The 20513-nt window shown below is 39.1% G+C and overlaps 1 protein-coding gene across 15 annotated transcripts in view; it reads right to left on the bottom strand.

Moving 5' to 3' along the window:
• LOC109624136 (troponin T, cardiac muscle isoforms-like) overlaps positions 1 to 20513 on the bottom strand; it is a 35286-nt gene that overhangs the window by 515 nt on the left and 14258 nt on the right. For 6 of the 15 annotated variants that reach the window (XM_069527807.1, XM_069527809.1, XM_069527808.1 and 3 more), the window contains exons 3-17: positions 17905 to 18030; positions 16259 to 16595; positions 16134 to 16175; positions 15384 to 16046; positions 15220 to 15255; positions 15057 to 15115; positions 14555 to 14801; positions 14291 to 14416; positions 12547 to 12590; positions 12379 to 12457; positions 11623 to 11754; positions 11406 to 11540; positions 9504 to 9575; positions 7892 to 7928; positions 4190 to 5937 (exon numbers count right to left, since the gene is read on the bottom strand). In XM_069527807.1, coding sequence (XP_069383908.1) covers positions 5921 to 5937; positions 7892 to 7928; positions 9504 to 9575; positions 11406 to 11540; positions 11623 to 11754; positions 12379 to 12457; positions 12547 to 12590; positions 14291 to 14416; positions 14555 to 14801; positions 15057 to 15115; positions 15220 to 15255; positions 15384 to 16046; positions 16134 to 16175; positions 16259 to 16595; positions 17905 to 18030 — 2152 coding nt within the window. In that variant the 3' untranslated portion in view covers positions 4190 to 5920. Of the gene's footprint in view, positions 1 to 45; positions 84 to 433; positions 525 to 619; positions 733 to 1935; positions 2047 to 2140; positions 2219 to 2298; positions 2416 to 2544; positions 2603 to 2688; positions 2711 to 2827; positions 2848 to 2931; positions 2943 to 3225; positions 3299 to 3871; positions 3990 to 4189; positions 5938 to 6140; positions 6227 to 7891; positions 7929 to 9385; positions 9410 to 9503; positions 9576 to 10258; positions 10306 to 11405; positions 11541 to 11622; positions 11755 to 12378; positions 12458 to 12546; positions 12591 to 14290; positions 14417 to 14554; positions 14802 to 15056; positions 15116 to 15219; positions 15256 to 15383; positions 16047 to 16133; positions 16176 to 16258; positions 16596 to 17904; positions 18031 to 20513 lie in introns of those variants that run through there. The other 9 variants (XR_011243363.1, XR_011243364.1, XR_011243365.1 and 6 more) reach the window with 9 other exon arrangements.

Raw genomic sequence — 20513 nt, 5'->3', positions numbered from 1 at the left:
TCGTCTGAATGTCAGTTCACTGTATTGAGGGGTTTCTGTACTTACTTCTGATGATCCTGGACTCGAGCAAGAAGCTGGTTAATCTGGAAGGACACACACACACCTTGTTGAGCAATGACGAAAAATACATACGACTCCTGACCTGTCCTGCACAGGCTGCTAACGTTATTCTGGAAACTAGAATAAACCCAATGTAGGCTGTAACTTAGAGGACCAGCCCTCATTTATAGTTCTGACTTAAATCTGAAAACTACATCACAAATAAGACAGAGGAGCAATAATCCCTTACACATTAAAAATGGAAAGGGCTCTTTCAGCCTCTGTGTTTGATTTCTATCATAATCAATGATGAAGACCTTGTTTTGACTTTAGTGACTTCATTATATAGACTGTATTGTAAAGGAGAAGTTCCTGCTGCGTGTGAATGACTCACATCATATTTCTGTCTTTTGAGTTTCTCACTGAGGTCAAACTTCTCAGCCTCCAGACCTATCAGCCACTGCCACAGCTCATTGGCCTTCTCCCTGATGATGAAATGGAGAATTTCATTTAATCCAATGTTTTGGGTTCATCTGTAATTTAGCTTTATCTCAAACGTACGTGCAGAGGTCTGTCTTACTTGAGTTTATCTTCGTTCAGATGATCAATGTTGAGACCCTTCCTGCGTTCAGCCAGGATCTTCTTCTTCTTCTCCCTCTCAGTTTGCTTCTTGCCTCCTCTTCTGTTGTCACTCTGTTTTTAGTCAAATGGAAAAATGATACAAAAATCAATCTGAATGAAACAACAATATGTTCTGTTTTTAATCATCTTTTGCCTATTCAGGATTGATGAGTGAAAACTGTGGAAACAGAATGAAAACTGGTGCAACCCAGGGCCGGAGCTAGGGTGTGACTCCTGGTGCCTGAGGCTCCGAATGTTCTCTCAATAGCCTCGCATCTATTCTTACAGTGCAATAGAATAATAATAATAGTGTAACCCAGGATATTTTCAGTAATTAACCCAGTTTCGGCTGTTCCATACATGCATCGCCTTACGCTATTGGTAGTTACGTAGCTTCCCAACGTCCCTTAAACGCATCACCTGCAAACTATTGACAGGTGCTGCTCAACGGTAACACACTTCTTTTTATTTTACCATGTTGGTAAAGGAAGTATTCAGATCTTTTAATGAATAACTATTTTACCAGCTATTGTATGTGACACAATTATCTTCCCTGTAATTGTTATATTAGAACACAATATATCATAGTTATTACTGTATTATTACCTACACCAAGGAGGTTATTGTTTTCATTCTGTCTGTCTTGTCAGTCAGTCAGTCAGTCAGTCTGTCTGTCTGTCAGTTGTCAGATTTGCTTAAAAACTACTGGTCAGATTACCGCAAAACCTTTTATCATTTCTTTAACATTTTGCTATGTTTGATCCCTCAGCGTATATTAAAAATAATAAAAAATAATCAGGTATATTTATTGGACTGATATTTATGTGAGTGTGCAATGTGGTGCAGCTTGATTGAATTTAAGGGGGTTGTGAAGATGTGAGCCTCATTTAAATGTTTTAGTTGGGTAAGATCTGTTGGGTAATTGAAAATGCAAAATAAAGAAAGCTGTTAATAAAATCTGGAGGAGTAAAAAGTCCAACGTTTGCCTCTCAAATGTAATAAAGTAGCACTGGATGGAAACACTCAAGTTCGTAGACATCACATCGCTCCTCTCCTGCACCCAGGAAGGAATCTTTCATTAATGATTAATTAATCAATCAATCATTATTGAGGCTGTGTAATAAAACATTTTGTACTTATTCATACTTTTGTACTATTGACACGTGTGCAGCCTTTGTCCAAAGTAATGAATTGAGTCAAGCCACAGCACCAGTACTTGAGTTGGATTATTATGTTTCACATTTGAATACTAGAGGCCATGAAGAGCTGAATGACCTTTTGTCCAGCACTGTACTGCTGGGTCATGTTAGAGAGAGCCTTCTTCTTCTTGGCGTCGTCACCCAGCTTCTTACGCTGCTCCTCCATCTCCTTACGTTCCTTCTCCTCCTGTGAACCAGCACAGAGGAAAGTGAGGATTGCATCATGTGTGGTTGGATCATCTGGAATGTGAGATCATGAATGAATGGATCTGAGATCTTACCGCAACTCTGGCCTGCCTCTCCTTCTCTCTCTCGGCCCTGACCCTCTGCTGCTCTGCTCTCTCTGCACGACGCTTATCCTACAACACACACACACACACACACACTGTCAGTGTCCAAAGAGTCACAGTGATTTGGACCAAACAGGTGACACACTCACGATTCTGTTCACGAGGGCGATGAGCTCCTCTTCCTCTTTCTTCCTCTGGATGAAGTGAGCCTCAATAAGAGACTGCAGCTCAGACAGATCCTTCTCCTGACGCTTCCTGTGGATGTCCTGATATCAAACGCAGATCAGACACTGTCACTGTGTGTGTGTGTGTGTGTGTGTGTGTGTGTGTGTGTGTGTTTTGTTTGTAAGATAACGTTTCTGTCAAGAAGCAGACGTTCAATAAGATCAACTCACATCAAAGTCCACTTTATCCCCATCAGGGATCTTTGGGGCGGATATATTTGTCATAAACCTGCAGTGGTGAACAGGAGATTATTGTATTATCTGCATTAAGTGATGTTTTTATTTTCTTGACACAAGGAGAGCGTGGATTCTTACTTAGGCTTCGGCTTCGACTCATCTGGGACAAGGGAAAGAAAGTAGAAGTCATGAATAAATAGACGAGTGGAAGAAGTCATGTATAAACTTGCTTGAAAAAAGGAATAAACTGAGAAGCTTTGAAAGACATTATTCTCACCTGTTGCCTCCTCTTGTGCTGTTGATCAGAAGCATGAATAATAAGTAAAAAGTGTGGAAATTAAATGTGCAATATAAAAACAAAAGGAGCTTCAGCCTCCTTACCTTCTTCCTCCCTTCAACGGGAACAGAACAGTGGTATTGACAAAAGAGAAAAACAATTTTGATTATTAAATATGATGCATTTACACAATTAACATAAATGGACAGATCGTGCATGTGAATGTGAAAATGATTTTATATACTCCTCCCTTCAGCAGAAACAGAACAGCAGTGTTGACAAAAGAAAAAAGAAATAGTTGAAAATTACACTTTTTATCATGATTTGTTAACTAATAAATAAATCGCAGAAATGAAAGGATGAATACTGCGTGTGAGTGTAAAAATGATTTCACGTACTGCACTTCTTCCTCCAGGACTTCTTCTGTGTCAGACATCTTGTTATGGATGAGCTCAGCAAGATGGATCCGGCCTGTCAGTTATTTTTAGATTAGCCAAACAGATCTGATCATTAAACATCAGAGAGCACGACATGACAGAAAGTTCCCACAGTTTGCAGTGAGTGTCAGCACTGAGCTAAAGGGCTGCACCCACTGTGGCAGTGGAAGAAGAAGTAATATTGTACTTTAGAGCAACAACAGGTGCAAGTTCATGATCAGGATGGATACTTAACATTACAAGAATTGCATTCAAAAACTAAAGCAGCTAAATAAGATATGACAAACTCTAAGGTATTTGAATGTCTTACGGGTGCTATAGGCTCATGTTTTTATTGGAAACCTGTCATATGTGATAGGTAATTTAATTGAAGTTGAATATTCTCGATGGAATTGTTGTAATTCAGCCACATTTGGTTCAAACTGTTTAACAAACTTTTTGTAGCAAGAATAGACTGAAACATTTTTTTTTAGTATCCAGGTAATTATCAAAAATGACATTAGATTAACTCTTTTATTCTGTCAACTCCAGTTTAAGGATCATCATAAGGATTTTATACTGATGCATTACAAGATCTAATGACTATAAAGTATGAGAGCGTCCTTACCTGTGACCCCGACGTAAGGAGCTCAGAGACGAGCGACAAACTTCAGCTCCTTGTGTTTCACCAACAGGTTAAGCATCAAGGATACATAGTCCCACCCTTCACACTCATGTGATTGTAGCACCCTATGGCCACCCAGTTTATTGTTAGACAGTTGGACACACACACACACACACACACACACACACACACACACACACACACACACACACGCACACACACACACAGACTGCAGGTACATCCATGACCTGGTAAAATGTCAGATACTCAAGCGCAACATTTTTCCCCTGATTAAAAAAAAGGCGACAGAACGGGAACAAAGACTTTTTTCTTTTTTTTATTTATTGCTGAAGCAAGCACAAACAATAACCTCAAACATTCAAACCAACAATACTGCATGAGACTCACAATACATTTTGGCAGATGTCAACTCATGTGCACAGATAGAAACACCAGGCTACAATTTAAAGTTAATTTAAAGAAATATTAAAGCTCAAAAGCATAATGCAGTTGTCATGCAAAGACAGTGGCATGTAATCTGATTATGGATAAGCATGGAGTCTGACTGATGACTGATTGGTTGTTTTTGCACATGATTTACTTTAGTTTCTCTTGCGCTTAAATGACTCAATAATGTGATTGTTAAACTCCCACAAGTCAAAAATACAAATAAGCAGGTATGGTTGACAGAATGATTGTCAGTGTTTTAACTGTTGCAACTGTTATTCTCTGGCTGTCGTCCTGGGCAGATTGAGTCACTGATATTATGTTCTGCTCTGAGGATCCTGTGTGAGGAAACCAATAGCTTTATTAATAGTCTATTTACCAAAGCTTTATATATCAGTTATAGGTCGTTAAAAGGAACAGGTTTTAGGTTTCCAGGTTTGAAAATAACCTGTTGACTGGTTTTATTGTTACTATTTATAAAAAGTTATAAATATTGGTAATCCATTAATAACCCAATTGATCATAAGACATACAGACTTCTGAGTCAAAAATAGAGGGATTTACATTAACCCAGCATCTCATCATCTTATTTTAGGTCTTTAACATAAATAATGTTACAGCTGAGGATGATGGGAATTTGACTTTTTGCAGGTATTTGCTTATAACCAAAGTTTTGGACAATTAACTTTATTAACCTTTATAATGACACCAGATGGAAAGTTAGAGGATCATGAGTGTTGTTACGGATCATTCTGAGAAGAATCTCTATAACAAACACCAGGGACTGAATGTCCAGTCATCTTATAACTGATCTATAATGCGCTCGTACATTATTTATTCAGTCTTTAGATACAACAGATAAATCCTTAAAAACAGATTCCTGATAAGAAGGTGCCACCAGAACTGTGTCACTAGTATTAAACAGCACAGTTGTTTTTATTAATGACTTATAGCAGCTGGATAAAGCAACAGTAATTTATGTAGTAGCCACAACAAAATGCATTACTCTTCTTCATGTAAGAGTCCCTCATTAGAAAGTGGCTGACTACTGAAACAAATTAAATATGTACAGGCTTTCTATGGAGTTAAAACTGTGACTATCATCCCAAAAAAGCAGTGAGTGTGTAGGACAATAAAAAAATGCTTCTAATTGGGTGGGTCAGTGTGGATCGAACAGCAAGATAACATTTCAGTGTCCTGACTGCGATCTGAACTTCGATAAAGCTGGAATTCAAAGAATTGAAATTGGGCAAAAATGAGGACAAGTACAAGAAAATCAATTCAATAAGCTATCAATGTTTGAAGCTGTGGTTTAATATGACATCTTTGAATTTCTTCATTAAAAAATATCAAAACCAATCTACTCAATACAAATTCATATATTTTTAGTTTTATATGAGCTGACTCATACACCCTGAAAATTAAAGCTGGAAAACCTCTACGCTGGAATTCTTTGACGTCACTCATCCCGGTCCCTCGTCTTTCCCTCATTCGGATGTGAACTCAAAATACAGACGTGTTGAAGGGGAATGGAAGCACATACAGGAGCAGAGTAGCCTTGTGTTTGGTCAGGTTTCATTGATATGGGGAGGGGGGGGTCACTGGTTACGGTCTTACACCTGCTAATAGAAAGAAGAAGAAGAGACATTAAGTATTCAATGCATTCCTCCATGTTGCCTTTGAAAATGAATGATTTCACACATTTCTAAGGTGTTAAATGAGATTCATCTCAGAGCTTTCACACCCCTGCTTCTCTGTGTGTATGTAATGTGTGTGTGCATGTGTTTGTGTGTCAGAGACAGTCCCCCCTGTTGTTGACACATACCCTGCAGTCAAAGCCAGGACACTTTTCTGTGTGATTGAAAGCTGTAACTTTGTCATTTGCCCTTTACTTCATTGCTCAGTCTATTTCTGAAGAAGAAGAGGGGACTACAGTTATTTAGGGTTGAAGCTGACACTTGACAAACGCTTTTCCACTTCTATTGTCCACATTCTGGTTCAAGCGGACTAGGTGTCAGAGGAAATGTGATATTTGATCACGGAGAAGGAGAATAACACACATTTACATGATTAATATGAATGTGAAGTTCTCTCCCGGGCTGTAGGAGTATGTGGAGGGTCATTATCATTAACAATGTCTGAATAAGCCTCGTGATTATTGCGATTTGTTTCTAAAATAGTTTGTAATCCTCCCTAGCAGTCGGCTGTAATGTGAAAATCAAGCAGCTGCACTTCGGCATGCTTGACAGCTCGTCGACAGTGGGCAGCCCAGGTGGCACCGGGTGAACAGTGCAACGCAAAGACACGACAGCCAACCCAGGAGTCTGGAACGTTCTTTATACTGGGGAACAAGGTCAGGGTGAGGGGCTTTTTAAATATAGACCACAGTGCCACAGAGCCAAGCTACTGCCCAAAAATCTCCTGCAGCAGATCTGATTCACAGTGAGCAGCTACTCTGGCACATGAGGGAAGGTTGGTGGGTTGTAGTAGTTATGAGTCCACAGGGGCTATAAATCAGTCATGGCATGCACACACCCCCCATGAAAATGGTTTGAAGTACAGAGGTGACTCAACTAAACTTCCCAGAGGACTGATCTGAACAAATCCTGGTTTAACATGTAGTATGTAACATGTAGTGGAGACAATATTCGTGTTCTTTAATTCCCTCCAGGAAATTATGTTTTCACCCCTGTCCATTTGTTTGTTTGTTTGTAAGCAAGATTATACAAAAGCTACAGGACGGATTCCCACTAAACGTGGTGGAATGATGGGACATGGATCAGGCGGGAACTCGTTACATTTGTGTGCAGAATTTGTTTTTCATTTTTTATAACATTGAGCATTTTTCAACATTTCATTGATTTCTCAGAGAATAATGAAATCAGACATGTCTGGGGGGCTGATATTTATGAGTGTGTGACATTTGGTGCAGATCCAAATAAAGATCTGGATCTATAGAATTCAAATGTGGTTTCATAGGGGGACTGTTGTGCCTTGGCAGAGGTATGTACACTCAGAGTGGCATTGAAGTTAAGTTAGGTCATGGCTTCAAAAAGAGACCTACTCTAAAGACATCACACAAGTAACTGTCTTGAAACAATGGTCAGATGCCGATAAATGAATAATGAAATAGTTTTTGCTTGTTGAATCATTTTGTCGTATTCATTCTCTTTTAGTTCATGCTCACATTTTATTTGTGTGTGATTATACCTGCTCTGCAGAGAAACATGAGGAACAAGGGAACGAGCCATACAATTATTGTAACTCAAGAAGATACCTACGTCAAACATAGAATTCTTATTCCTGATATTAATACCTTTTTGGACCCTTTCAGTGGTATATTATATTTTTGGATTATTCTCACTGATTCTTTTATCATTTAGATGTAGCTGATCAATGTTGTTAATTTTAAAGGTTTCATTCATTCATTCATTTTGGAAAAACCCTTCACCACAGTCTTGTTTTTAAATCTTTACACATTATACAGTACAAGCATGAAGTAAAAATGGAAACTGACTGTACTCAACTACCTTGCATCAGTAAATGTAATAATTTACAATCAAATTACAAACTTACCATTTGTGACAAACTTGCCCTTTCCTACAACTGCCACCTGTGAACAGGAAGGGAGGAAGAGAGAGATGAAATGAGAAGAAGAAGAAAACTTCTGTCAAACTTTGTAAATCACATGTTCAATGTCATTCAATCAAACAGTTGATGGTGTTGAAACAATTTTTCAAAAATATTCTGGGATACATGTTGATCTTAAGTGTGTTTAAGAATAACTTCTGCTTCCTGAGAGTGAATAAGGATCCATTTAAATGAAACCATGTGAAAATCTTGGTGATAAAAGCAAATAGATATGGTTAATGCTGTGACAATATACAATATATCCTACGTCAGGGTTTATTAAAACACTCCTGTCAGAAAGAAAATCACATCAGACACAACCACATGCGCTCAACAATATCCTCCTCCTCCTCACTGCAATGCAGCTTGTATCTTGGCTCAGAAGAGCTCGTGCACAGTGCAGCCAAACTGTCCAGTCACAACATATCAATCACATTCATGTTCAAAAATAATCCATGTTCCAAATAAACAGCACAATCAAAGCCAAGGAAAAACCTTTGATGTCCCCAGGACTCAGGGTACAGAGTATCTGAATAATAAAGTGTGTACTGCAGTACTTGTGTGAGTGAGATATACAGACATCCACTCTCATCACATCAAAATCAATATTCACATTTCAGTTCAGGCAGCTCAACCAGAGACTTGAAATCCCAAATTTAACCTTTAACAGGAGAAAATTAATGTTTACAGATGTGTGAGTTCATTTGTATGAGAAGTATTTGGTGGGAAAGAGGGAATATAATGTTTTAAGTAAAGTTTGAAAGAGAAATGTTTTTTAGAGGGAAATTGCAACACTACGGCTCTAAAAATCACAACAATATAACAGAACACTGATGCTATTGGTGTTTTATTTTATAGATAAATAGTTAATCTCACATAGCCAAGAATTACCAAAATTACGAATGGTCAGATTCAGATTATTATCAGATAAACACACTGACCTGTGGCATGAAGGAAATGAGATTTACTTCCTCACAAACATTTGCAACTCTTTTTTTAATGATTCTGATTCCAGCATTGTTTATTTTCATATTTTCTTGCATGTAGTCTTCTTTATTTTTCACCTTTGTTGGTATATCAATTGCAGCCTGTTAATCAGTGGAGTAGTGTGAAACCTGCCCTGCCCGGCTGATGTATGGTGATATGACGACAGAGTTGTTGTATCTTGAATTTGTAGGAATGTGTATCACATCCACATGAGTCTGGGCTTCTCTTTACAAACCATAGTTACGTTTGAATTTAAGAAGAAAAGGTGGAACCTCGGGTGACGTAGTATGTAGAGTTACAAAGTGAGTTCAGTTCCTCACAGAAACATCACACAGATTTTAATTGAAACACTTTTTGAATTGCCTGAAGTGAGAAAAACCACAACCAATCATGTGCGTGTAAACATCACAGATCAGTCACACCATGCCTGTGGGAACATGCTCTGAGTTTTACCTCTTTCACCATTGATTATTTTGACTGAATGAAACAAACAAACAGGATCATGTCACTATAAAATCCATTGAAACACTAACATCAAGGTGTTTTAACACAGGAGGCGTGTGTGTGTTACCTTGGCAGGTGCAGAGCTTTTCTTGGTTTCCCACATGCCGCGCTTGTTACCAACGTCGCCTGGTTTCACTTCCTGTCACAAACAACAGCCATGCACCATTTAGTGTCACACAGGGGAGGAAGAAGCAACTGGATTCTTTACCAGAGGAGAAGTACAAGTACAACTATGTAAAAATACTCCATTACAAGTAATACTCGAGGTATCAAAAGTAAAACTAGTCTTCTTAAGAAAATATTGTTTGTGTCAGACATATTTCCTCAGGGACAATCTCATTTTATCCTATCTCGTCTCATCTCATCTCAAATAATCTTATTTTATCTGACTTCATCTCATCTAAACTGACCTCATCTCAACTTATCTCAATTTATCTTATTTCATCTCAATTTATCTCACCTCAGTTTATTATACCTCATCTCAAATGATGTTATCTTATCTTATCTCAACTTATCTTATCTCATCTCAACCTATTTCATCTTATCTTATTGGACAAAGAGGTTGGAAACCATCGGTGTAATCTTTAATTTATCCTATTTGTCATATATTTGTAATGTGAGGTCGAAAACAGGAAAGTAACTAGTAACTAAAGCTGTCAAATAAATTGATGGATAAAAAGAACATAGATTTCCCTGTAAACTTTAATGGAGTAAAAGTACATGCACCTCAAATCATCACTTGAATACACATAAATATATTTCCTTTAAATAACTGGTCTTATACAAATACGATGCCTATAAATTTTCATTGTGTGTCTGTACCTTTATCAGTTTGAAGAGAGGAGCAGGGAAAGTTTGAGTGAGGAAAGCTATAAGAAACAGGTGCATAAGCAAAGTGGAAAGAAAGGCAGATAAGAAATAAACAAGTAAACACACAGAGAGAGGAGTACAGACCATTCAGAGACATGATCATGCACCACACTGCTGTATAGATTCATCCCATCAGGGGGAGGCGTTGCAGCAGAAAAGTAGAGGCAAGGTTACAACCAACTGCTTCTTTGGCCAAGATGTTTGACACTAAAGATATCTTGCTCGTAAATTTCCACGTTAAAACAATGTCACACTTCATTCTGCAACAGTTCTGCTTATGGACACAGAGTGATGTCTCCAGACGACCTGCTGGGATTAGCAGCTGGTGTCCTACTTTGAGTCAAGGACACAGCGTCCGCCAAGTACAAATGACCAAATCTATTTAATGGCACAAGACCATTAGTGAATAAACTAAACTAATAATTCCATGACATGTTGGTTATATTGCCTGTGTTGTGAGACAAGACAATAATGTCTCTGACAAATGTGAAGGGACATGACCTTTTACCTTTGCCTGAAGGACACTTGGAGAATAGAGTTGCAGTGAGATAAAAATACAGCATATTGTTCTCTTGGCACAGACAGAATCACTAAGATTGAGCAAACGTTTTGTAAGAGCTGTTTGTTCCCTGGCTGTGATATAATCTAAAATACTTGCAGAGGTCAATTTGATTAACGTATAGAAGGGTATAGGAAAACCTGTGCATGTAGATATTGTGCTGTCTGAATCTGTGCTTTGTGGTTTTGTTGTCTGCAACAATGAGAACAATATATTCTTTGTATCAGAGAATACAAAGAATAGGTTTTATATTTAAAAACTGCATTCATCTAGCTTTAAGGTGTTTTTTGGACGATTGCTTTTTTTGATAGATGCTATTACACAAACTGTCCATGTGGTGTCACTACACTCCTACATCAACGCTGTCCACTCCTGCAGCTCGGACATAAAGGCCACAGCCAACAAAAGGCTGGCATGTTGACGTGCAAAAGAGAACATTAGCGTGTACGAAATATCAGGGGATTACTGTGTTCAAGTAACACTGGTGTCTAATTTACAATAGCCTCTGTGCGATGAGGACAAGGGGTTATCGGGCCTTACTGCCGGCTTTGCTGCTGCTGCTGCGGGTGATGCTGCTGCTGCTTCAGGTGCAGGTGTCGTCTTCTCTGGCTCTGCAGGCTTTGCCATCCAGCTGTTGACACGTCCAGCCACGCCTCCTCTGATACCAGCTACATCCTGAGGGAAAGAAGAGATCTCATACACTCAGAAACATAGTCCATCAGTGAACCTGTCAGTCCTTGATTTTTCAATCCTCCACCTTGTTGGCAGGGGCTGGACTTTCAGAGGAGCCTCCGACGTTGCCTTTCTCCCACATGCTCTTGATGCTGCGTGTGCCTCCTGTAGGAATATCTGCCAGAGGAGACTTGGGGGATTTGGCTTCTTTGTTACCCTGTGGAGACAGAAGATGATTTCTCGACACTGAGCGAGGGTTCCGAAGATGCTTGTTCTTACCTTGACTATTTCCATTTTATTTCTGTTTCCATTTTCTGTCAAATTTGTTTGAAAGCCAAGGTTATTAGTTACTTTGCAGATTGAAATAGGATGCATTATTAATTAGTCAGTGGTTCCAATCCTTTCTAACTCACCAATCCTGTGTAGAGTTGAGGTTCATTGAGTTTTTAGGAGTTACACCAAAGAAACATTTCACCACTAGACTTTTCAAATAATTCCATGTAGTTCATTTAATTTTGTTAATTTATTTCAAGTTTATTAGTTTTATGCAATTTCATATTATTTTCAATTGTGTTTAGGCAAAAAGATGTGAATCTATCCAATATTTGAAGAATGTCCAACATAACTCACTTTTTTATTTTACTTTTCTTTCACTGCCCTTGAGACTTATCTTGTTATTCCTAGTTTTGATAATGGAAGTACATTTTGCAGATAATACTTGTACTTTTACTTAATTGTAATACAGGCTTTATTGTCTAATGGAGTATTTTCACATTGTAGTATCGGCATCTTTACTTGAGTTCAGGCTCTGAGGACAGTGAACAATGTTGTCTCATCTCACCTGGAGTGCAGAAGTGTACTGGTCCAGTCTGTTGCCTATCTTGGAGACAAGTGGAGTGTGTGACACTCTTGCTGCAGTGCTGCAAAGATGACCAACACAGTTTACTTTAATAAGACTCACTAACCCTTGGTGTATTAATTTCCTGGGAAAAAAACTTTTATTTCTCACCTTTTCTGGGCAGATTTGCTCAAGAATTCTGCCTTCTCTCCGATCTGCACAGAACAAAACATCACGTTTTAAGTAATAAATCAACGTAGCTGACATGCTCTCATAAGTTAGGACTCGGCCGAGCTGTTCTGTTTTTTTTTCTTGTCTCCAACACAATCTCATTGAGAGGCCGACCAGTCTGTCTCTGGGAAGGTCTCTCTGTACTGCTACTGAACATTGTACTGGTTGGGGCCTGAGTGATTGAGTTTGGTTGTAACAGAGCAAGGACACGCAAACACACACACACACACACTAACACACAACATGGTGTGTGGGATGAGGAATACCGTTAAAAATGAATCAGACCTTATACACACATAATTCTGAACATTCCTCCAAAAATACTCCAGCAAGAAAATGCATCGTAAATCATCTACTGCCATATTTGAGTAGAGCTCAAATGGCAGACAGCATTTTTTTTTAAATTCTTATCTTATCTATTAATATAAGTCTAATATCAACATTGAAAAAATAAATTAGCCAAACCAAAGATAAAGGGACGTAGCTGTGGAACTGTAGAAAAAAAATACAGATCAGAGAGATAAACATGGTCACAGTGCTGAAAAGGAGTTGTTTGACCTAATATGAGATGCAAGTCTTTCCTGCTGCGAGTTCGATGAGGTCATGTTAGTATGTTTAACTAATTATGGTCATTTTCAGGTCTATTTCTTTTTTGGGGACTCTGCCACAACAACTCGGCACTGCTCAGGAAAGTCCCTATTTATCTCAAAGTACCCGATTCCAGTCTTTCAGTCAAAACATCCAGAAGCCAGCAGAAGGGTAGCACACCCAGCGCTCATGAACCCTGCCTCATCCTCTTCACAGTGTGGAGGTTCTAAATACATAAAGAACCAAGGTTCATTTACATTTATACATTATTTTAAGGATATTTATTATGATATATACCATGATATGTATATATTTTTTATTCCTGATAACTTATGATACATCTTGTTGTAGGAATCTGAAGTTCTCCTCCCTCCTTTTCGTCTCTCGCTTTCCCTTCCCCCTGTGTGTCCTGTCCGTCTCTCACTCTGTCTGTGAGTGTGTGTCTGATACACAGGACGTGGCTGGCAGGTCGATCCTGTCTCTTCCTCTGATTACAACTGTTGCCAATAATCGTTCAATCAAGAACCGCCTGCTGCCACCAAGCCCCGGCTCTGCACCCATCACACATCGTAAAACCCAGAGCTAACTACTGAGACACCTGTTCTTCCCTGCTTGCTCTTTATGATCGAGCATCTGTCTGCTTGCTGTCCTGACTCCTAGCTGTTTCTGTGAATCTGATCCAATGTGAGGGTGGGTAGCACAAACACCCACCGCTTATTGTGACATAGCAGTGGATTAAGTCTTTCAGTGACAACCTACATATCAAAATATTTCTGTTTATTTCTCTATTAATAGTTGGTCTGGTGCTAAAGTGTCAATTGAAGGGTGTCAGGAAACACAAAAGCTAATGTTGCCAGTGAAATGTTATTCTGCTGTTTAAAATGACTGCATATTGAACTTGTACCACTGGGTATTTGCGTGCTGGAATATGTAAAATACTTAGGGTAGATGATCAAGTAAAGATTTCCCCCCATTTTTCAATTCCAACTGTTGACTGTGTATTATCAATAGGAATCCCGAAACCCTGTTTATGGAAATAAATGTTTCATTGTTATAAAACATCTGTATGTGTCTGAACCTCTGGTTAAACACTCACCTTGGAGGAACCTTTGGGACTGATAGCAAAGGCAGGTTTTGTGGAGTCCTCCTCTTTCTGTTTCTTCTTCTCTGCAGCCTCTGCCCTCCTCTTCTCTATCTCCTCCTTCATCCTCTTCCTCTCCTCCTGTTACCAAAGCCACAATTTACAGTCACACCTTCGGCACAACAATCAAATTAAACCAAAGTGTTGTTTTACATCTCCGTTCCTTAGAAAGTTTTACATGTGTGGAATATTTGTGTGTTACAATGAATTCACTCTGACCTGTTCTTTGGCTTTCTTGTCCTCCAGCTCCTGTTTCCTCTGCTTCTCCTCCTCCTCCAGGATCTTCCTCCTGTCCTCTCTCTTCTTCTTCAGCTCCTCCAGCTCGGCTTCTGCGCCCTGCTGCTTCTGCTTCATCTTCTCAAACTCTTCGCTCTCTGCGTCGTTTCGCCGGCGCTTCAGCTCCTGGAGCTTATGTTCAGCCTCCTTTCGCTCCACGTCGTCTGCCTTCGTGGAGGGAGCATTGTCCCTGCACAGGAAGTTGTTTAATGACCAACACACATATACACATCCACATGTTTTAGCTACAGGTGACTTTAAAATGATTTAAACTGTAAATTATAAAAATAAAAGTAGTGGTTACATTGAGTGCATTTTCCATTTGTACAACTCTTATTATAAAGTTGTATGAAATAAATGAGCAATAACAGAAATGACAAAGACAATCATACATGAAAGTGTAAGTTAAAAACATTGTGTCACATTAGTGTCTGGGAAGATTTACCTTGACGTTTTCTTGAGCTTGTTCTCAATGAAGGCTCCGTTCTGTTTTGCTGGTTCATTCTTTCAAAGAGAAAGAAACAATTTAGACATAAAAACCCCACTGAACTGTAAATCTTCAGCTGACAACGTTTTTAGGTGTTTTAAATGAAACAATTTTTCTTTACCTTTTCCTTAAAACCAAATCTTTTTAGCTTTTCCTCCTGAACCCAGAAGAAAAAAGAACAAGATTAATACAATATGAAATGAATGAAACATGGATTTGCTTTAGATTTGATCTGTTCTGTGAATTCAAAAATTGGGACATAAAACAAAAGTTTCAGTTCAATACCTCCTCTTTCTTCTTTTTTTCCTCCATCTCTCTCTTTTTACGTTTATCCTCCTCCTCTTTTTTCTTTTTATCCTCTGCCTCCCTTTTCCGCTTTTCCTCCTCCTCCTTCTTTTTCTTTTCCTCCAGCTCCTTCTTCTTCTTCTTTTCCTCCTCTTCCTTTTTCTTCTTCTCCTCCATCTCTTTTCTCCGCATCTCTTCCTCTTCCTTCTTCTTCTGTGCCTCCATCTCCTTTTTGTGTTTTTCCTCCTCCTCCTTTTTCAGCCGCTCTTCTGTTTCCTTCTGCCGCTTCTCCTCCTCCTCTTTCTTCTGTCTCTCCTCCCTCTCCCTTTTCTGTGTTTCCTCCTCTTTTTTCCCCTCCATCTCTTTTTTCAGTTTTTCTTCTTCCTCCTCTCTCAGCCTCTCCTTCATTTGTTTCTGTTGTTGTTCCTCCTCTTTCCTCTTCTTCATCTCCTCTTCCTCCTTTTGCTGCCTCTCTTCTTCCTCTCTCTTCAGCTTTTCGTCCATTTCCCTTTGTTGCCTCTCCTTCTCTTCTATCCTTAGCTTTTCTTCCATTTCTTTTTGCTGTCTTTCCTCCTCTTCTTTCCTCTTTCTTTCTTCTTGCTCATTGTCAACATCGGGAACGGCTTCCTCTTCTTTTCCTTGATCAACCTCTTCAATCTCCTCCTATGAGATAAATTAGATTTATTTATTTTCTTGATGTAGATCAATAGAAATCAAGTTATCGGAAGAAGCTAAAAGAAGAGATCGTACCTTATTTCTTGTGGCTGATGATCCTGAGTCTTCAACAGATTCCTGCCAAGAGAAATAAACCCTCCAGAATATTTTGTTTTAAATACATATTCTCACAAGAAAAAAAGCTGGAAACTCATCTTTACCTTCTCTTCTTCCTTCTCATCTTCTTCCTCTTTCTTCCAGGAGTTCGTATCCGCCTCTGCCACCTGCTCCCGCTCCTCCTCCTTCTCTTCCTCCTCCTCTGTACGCTGCTGACTGCTGCTGTTGCTTATGGAGGACGCCTCTTCCAATGTGCCATCTGTGCCTTCAGCGGTGTCGATGGTGGGGTCTAACTCCTTCTGTCTCTCCATCGCCTCCTTCATTCTCTTCTGCCTGCGCTCCTCCCTCTTGGCCAGGCGCTCCAGCAAAGCCTGGTCATCATCTGCACCTCCAGCACTGGTGGTGTCAGTGGTGGTGGAGAAGGATTCGGTCTCTTCAACACTGTAGAAACGTGAGATTGATACGTTCATAAAGAAGCAGAGTCTGAAATTCAAGTCCAGTTAAAGCTGAATCTCTAAAGTCCCCATTACTGTCATATTTCCTGTAAGTCAAGAATCGTTCTGCTGTGGAAATCATTCAAAGAAGGGCACAGTCACTGGAAGCAGTTCCAAATATTGATACTAGAAGTGATTATCAATACCTAAATGCAGGTCAAGTTCGGTGCCAACAAATAAAGAAGTGTGAGGATATTGGTGTTAACAACCTTTTACAGTATAATTTAAAAAAAAACACTTGATATTAGTCTGTGTATCATAACTGTGTAATATAAAATGCACTGGGTTGTTTCACTCATAAACAAACATTGTTGAAAGGAGAAAACTCGATATGAAGGAGCAGAGTTCAGTTACACTACAGGTATTGATTATCATGTCTACTTCAGATAAAAAAAACAACACAAAAAACAAACATATCTTCGTGAAGTGCAAAAAAAGGTGTCTATTATTTATCTGAGAATAAAGTGATCAGATAATAAAACATATTGGGCCAACTGTTGGTGGTTCAAACATAGCTAATATTTGATATTAAACAATAATATGTAATATAATGTTTGCTGGTCTTTAAGTTTTCCTGATTAATCACAGTATGGACAGGTTTATTCGTGGCCTACCATTTTTATCAAACTTTTGTTACCCAGTACTGTACCATGTTGGTCCCAAGTACTTGCAAAAGTATTTGGAGTTAAATTTATCTGTTGTTTTCTCTAAAATACCAAATTCTTACTCCAATTTTTCTTTCAATGCATGTAAACTCAAGTATCAGCTCAGTTTTTTGTTGGTACCTGACTCACTCTATAAAGTTACAGTGCTGTTGGAGCATTACATCTTCAAATTGTGCACAGATTTCGTAAAGATTTCCATCCCTCTCAGCGCGCTCTCTCAAACTGCCCCTCCTTACATGGAAATCTGCTCCTGCTCATATTTGTTTGTCCACTCTCCTGTGCTTCAGTTTGAGTGATTCTGTGCACTCACTCACTAAACTGCTCTCACTGTGGGAGTTTTACAAAATGACCCTGTCAACAGTTTTCCAGGTAAAATGTTGCTCTATGAATTGTTTGGTGTGGACGATATCCAACAAGGTGAAACCAGTCACCTCTAAACTAAAAAAGGCTCAAGTCCTTTTCTCTGCTTTGATTTAGAAGCTAAACTTAGAGGTTTCTATTTTTCTGTATCGTGACTATCATACCCAAGTTCCTCTGTTTTGTCCCACAACAGTACCCTTCGTAGTTCTTGTCCCCTCATCCTCACTGTACCTGTTACTGTTGACAGCATCAGTAGTACCAGACTCCTCAGAGTCCCTCATCTTCTTCCTCTCCTCTCTCGCACGTCTCCTTTGCTCCCGCGCTTCCTCCTCATCATCATCGTTGGTGCAACCCCCCCTGAACCATCACACATGCAGAAACACATCAATGTGTTGGTCAAAGGATGAAAGACATTCCTGTATTTTTACTCCATAATGAGGCACACACTGGGGAAAAGCATGTACAGTCATTAACCTGTAACTTACTGAAATCAAGTCATCAACAACATTTGTAAACCAGAGTGAACATGAAGACAGTGGGAATTTACTTTGTTCTCAGAGCACTTGACCCTGTGTTGACCTGCATGGAAAGAGTCCCATGCCACTATTCTCATCCATGTGTATAAACCAGTTTCCAAACTTTTTTATGGTCCCTTGAAATAAAATAACATTCGCCTCTAAAGCCCATCACTTCAGACTATGTCAGGCCTTAAAACAGTTCTCTACTGGTTGTGCATTTCACACCTATCCCATTGTGAGACTCATAATGGACAGTGTAAATATTGTCTTCTTTCTTCTTCACATTTTTCTTCCCTGTCAAAACCTGTTATGCACAATACTTATAATGCAACTTGACCACCATACAGTCAGAGAATTGTTATGTTAGCAATGGATAATGCAGTCTTTGGCCTTTTTTACAAGCTTTATTTGATGCTGCCAGATGTTACATGAGACAATTAATCAGATTTCATGTTAACACAGCTCCCTCAGGAGCTACAAATTTTTTTTACTTAAATGTTATTGTTATATTTCCAGAGGAGCAACCCAAGGGATGTGAAACAAAACAAATGGAGAAAAAGATGATGAGGCATATTGGCCAACATGAGAACAGAGTGGAAATGAAAGGAAAGAGAGATAATTCTCTGTAGACCTGCAATGATGCTCAATGTGCAAAATTGGTAGAAATAATTCTGGTCTATTTTAGAGAAGAACAGCTAATATAAAATGTCCCCAGAGGGAAGGGGGAAATATTGAGACATATCATTATGTTGTGTAACAGAAGTATCCAGCGACCCTTAAAAATTATCTCTGTTCCCTTTGAGGTATCTCGACCCCCAGGTGGTAAACCGCTGATACAAGCCAGACGATTTCAGCTCACATCAAAAGACATAATCAAGACTGGAAGCCACAACGGAATGAGAACAGGCTATGAAATAATAAGAAACACACACTCTCTGTGTGTCTGAGATACAATTGTCACATTGAAGAAACGGAAGAATTGCCCCCTTGGAACTGAGCATTGCAAAGAACATTTAATCGCAGCACAAGAGAAAGGCTAGAAAAAGGGGAAAGATGACGGAATAAAAAAATCTTTCTAGAAAACTAACAATATAGGCTATTATGTGCAGATTATAGATGAGATGCAATTGCCAAAAATGTTGCCCTCCTGTTTTCCCCTCCATCCTCTCACATCCATCCATTGACCTTCATTCTACTGTGAGAACATTCACAGTGAGACTCTCGAGCGTGCCAGCCTGGGTGTCTTCCCAAGCATTACCAGGCTTTATGAGGCAGAGAGAGAGCTTGAAATGGCCCATTGGTAGTACATGGGTATTACTTCCCTCTGCTCATCTTGAATCCGCTGCACAATGATTTACAGATGTTGGGAGAGGAAGAGTTGGAAGAGAACCACAAGAATCCTCTCTGTCTTCAGAACAGAAACAAAAACCCAAATTAGGCGGAAATCTAACAAATCCCCGGGCAAAGGTTCCGCCGAATAGAGTGGGTCGCCTCAAGTAATCACTGAGGAAGTCATTCAATTAGATATTACTCCACCTCAAGCTGGAGAACCGCTGTGGGGCTGCTGTAAGAGTTTTACTGTTGCATTTCCAGATGAGGGATGTGAAACTATGATAAATAGGGGGAAATATGATGAGGGCAACAGGAGAACAGAATGAAAGGTAGAAAAGCAAATGAACACTCATTTGTTACAGTATGTAAAAGTCTTTTTACATTTTTCAAATAAAACATCAAACATCAAACCATTTTTTTGACATATATTCCGTTCCATGAGCACCAGTGGTTTGAGGGACACCAGTTGTGCTCCTGCCACCTCTTTCTTTATGATGGTATTTTAGATTTTGAACAAATCCCATTAAAAAAACTAAATACCAAACATTTATAGGTTGTCTATCAATAATTTCTGACTTAACTAAACTGTAGCTGTAGCTTTCAGGAGCTGCGGCTCCTTCAAATGCTCTATTGGGTGGATCCTTCCCAGCCCAAAATATCCCAGGATTCATTGATCTTCAGTGATGAACTGTTGTTTTAAACAGGTATTGGCACCAGCAAGCGACAAGAAGTCCAATGCTTGAGTGGCAACTCAACCAAACAGTAGACATGTTAAGAAAGCCAAGACTTTATCCACAATTTCAGGGGTTTCACAGCAGAGTATGGTTTGTTTGCTTCATATTGTTTTTCAGTGGCTCTTAAACTGCTTGTACTTATTTATAAAAATGTATTCACAACTTAGACAATGAGTTTCTATGAATTTCTTCCCATCTCCTCACAATTTATATGTAGATTATCCAAGGATTAAAATAAAATGCAACTTTACTCACA

Source organism: Paralichthys olivaceus, chromosome 7 (genome assembly GCF_024713975.1).
Source record: "Paralichthys olivaceus isolate ysfri-2021 chromosome 7, ASM2471397v2, whole genome shotgun sequence".
Classification (NCBI taxonomy): Eukaryota; Metazoa; Chordata; class Actinopteri; order Pleuronectiformes; family Paralichthyidae; genus Paralichthys; species Paralichthys olivaceus.
Note: the sequence above shows the minus strand (reverse complement) of the source record. Positions and strands in the feature narration are given on the sequence as shown.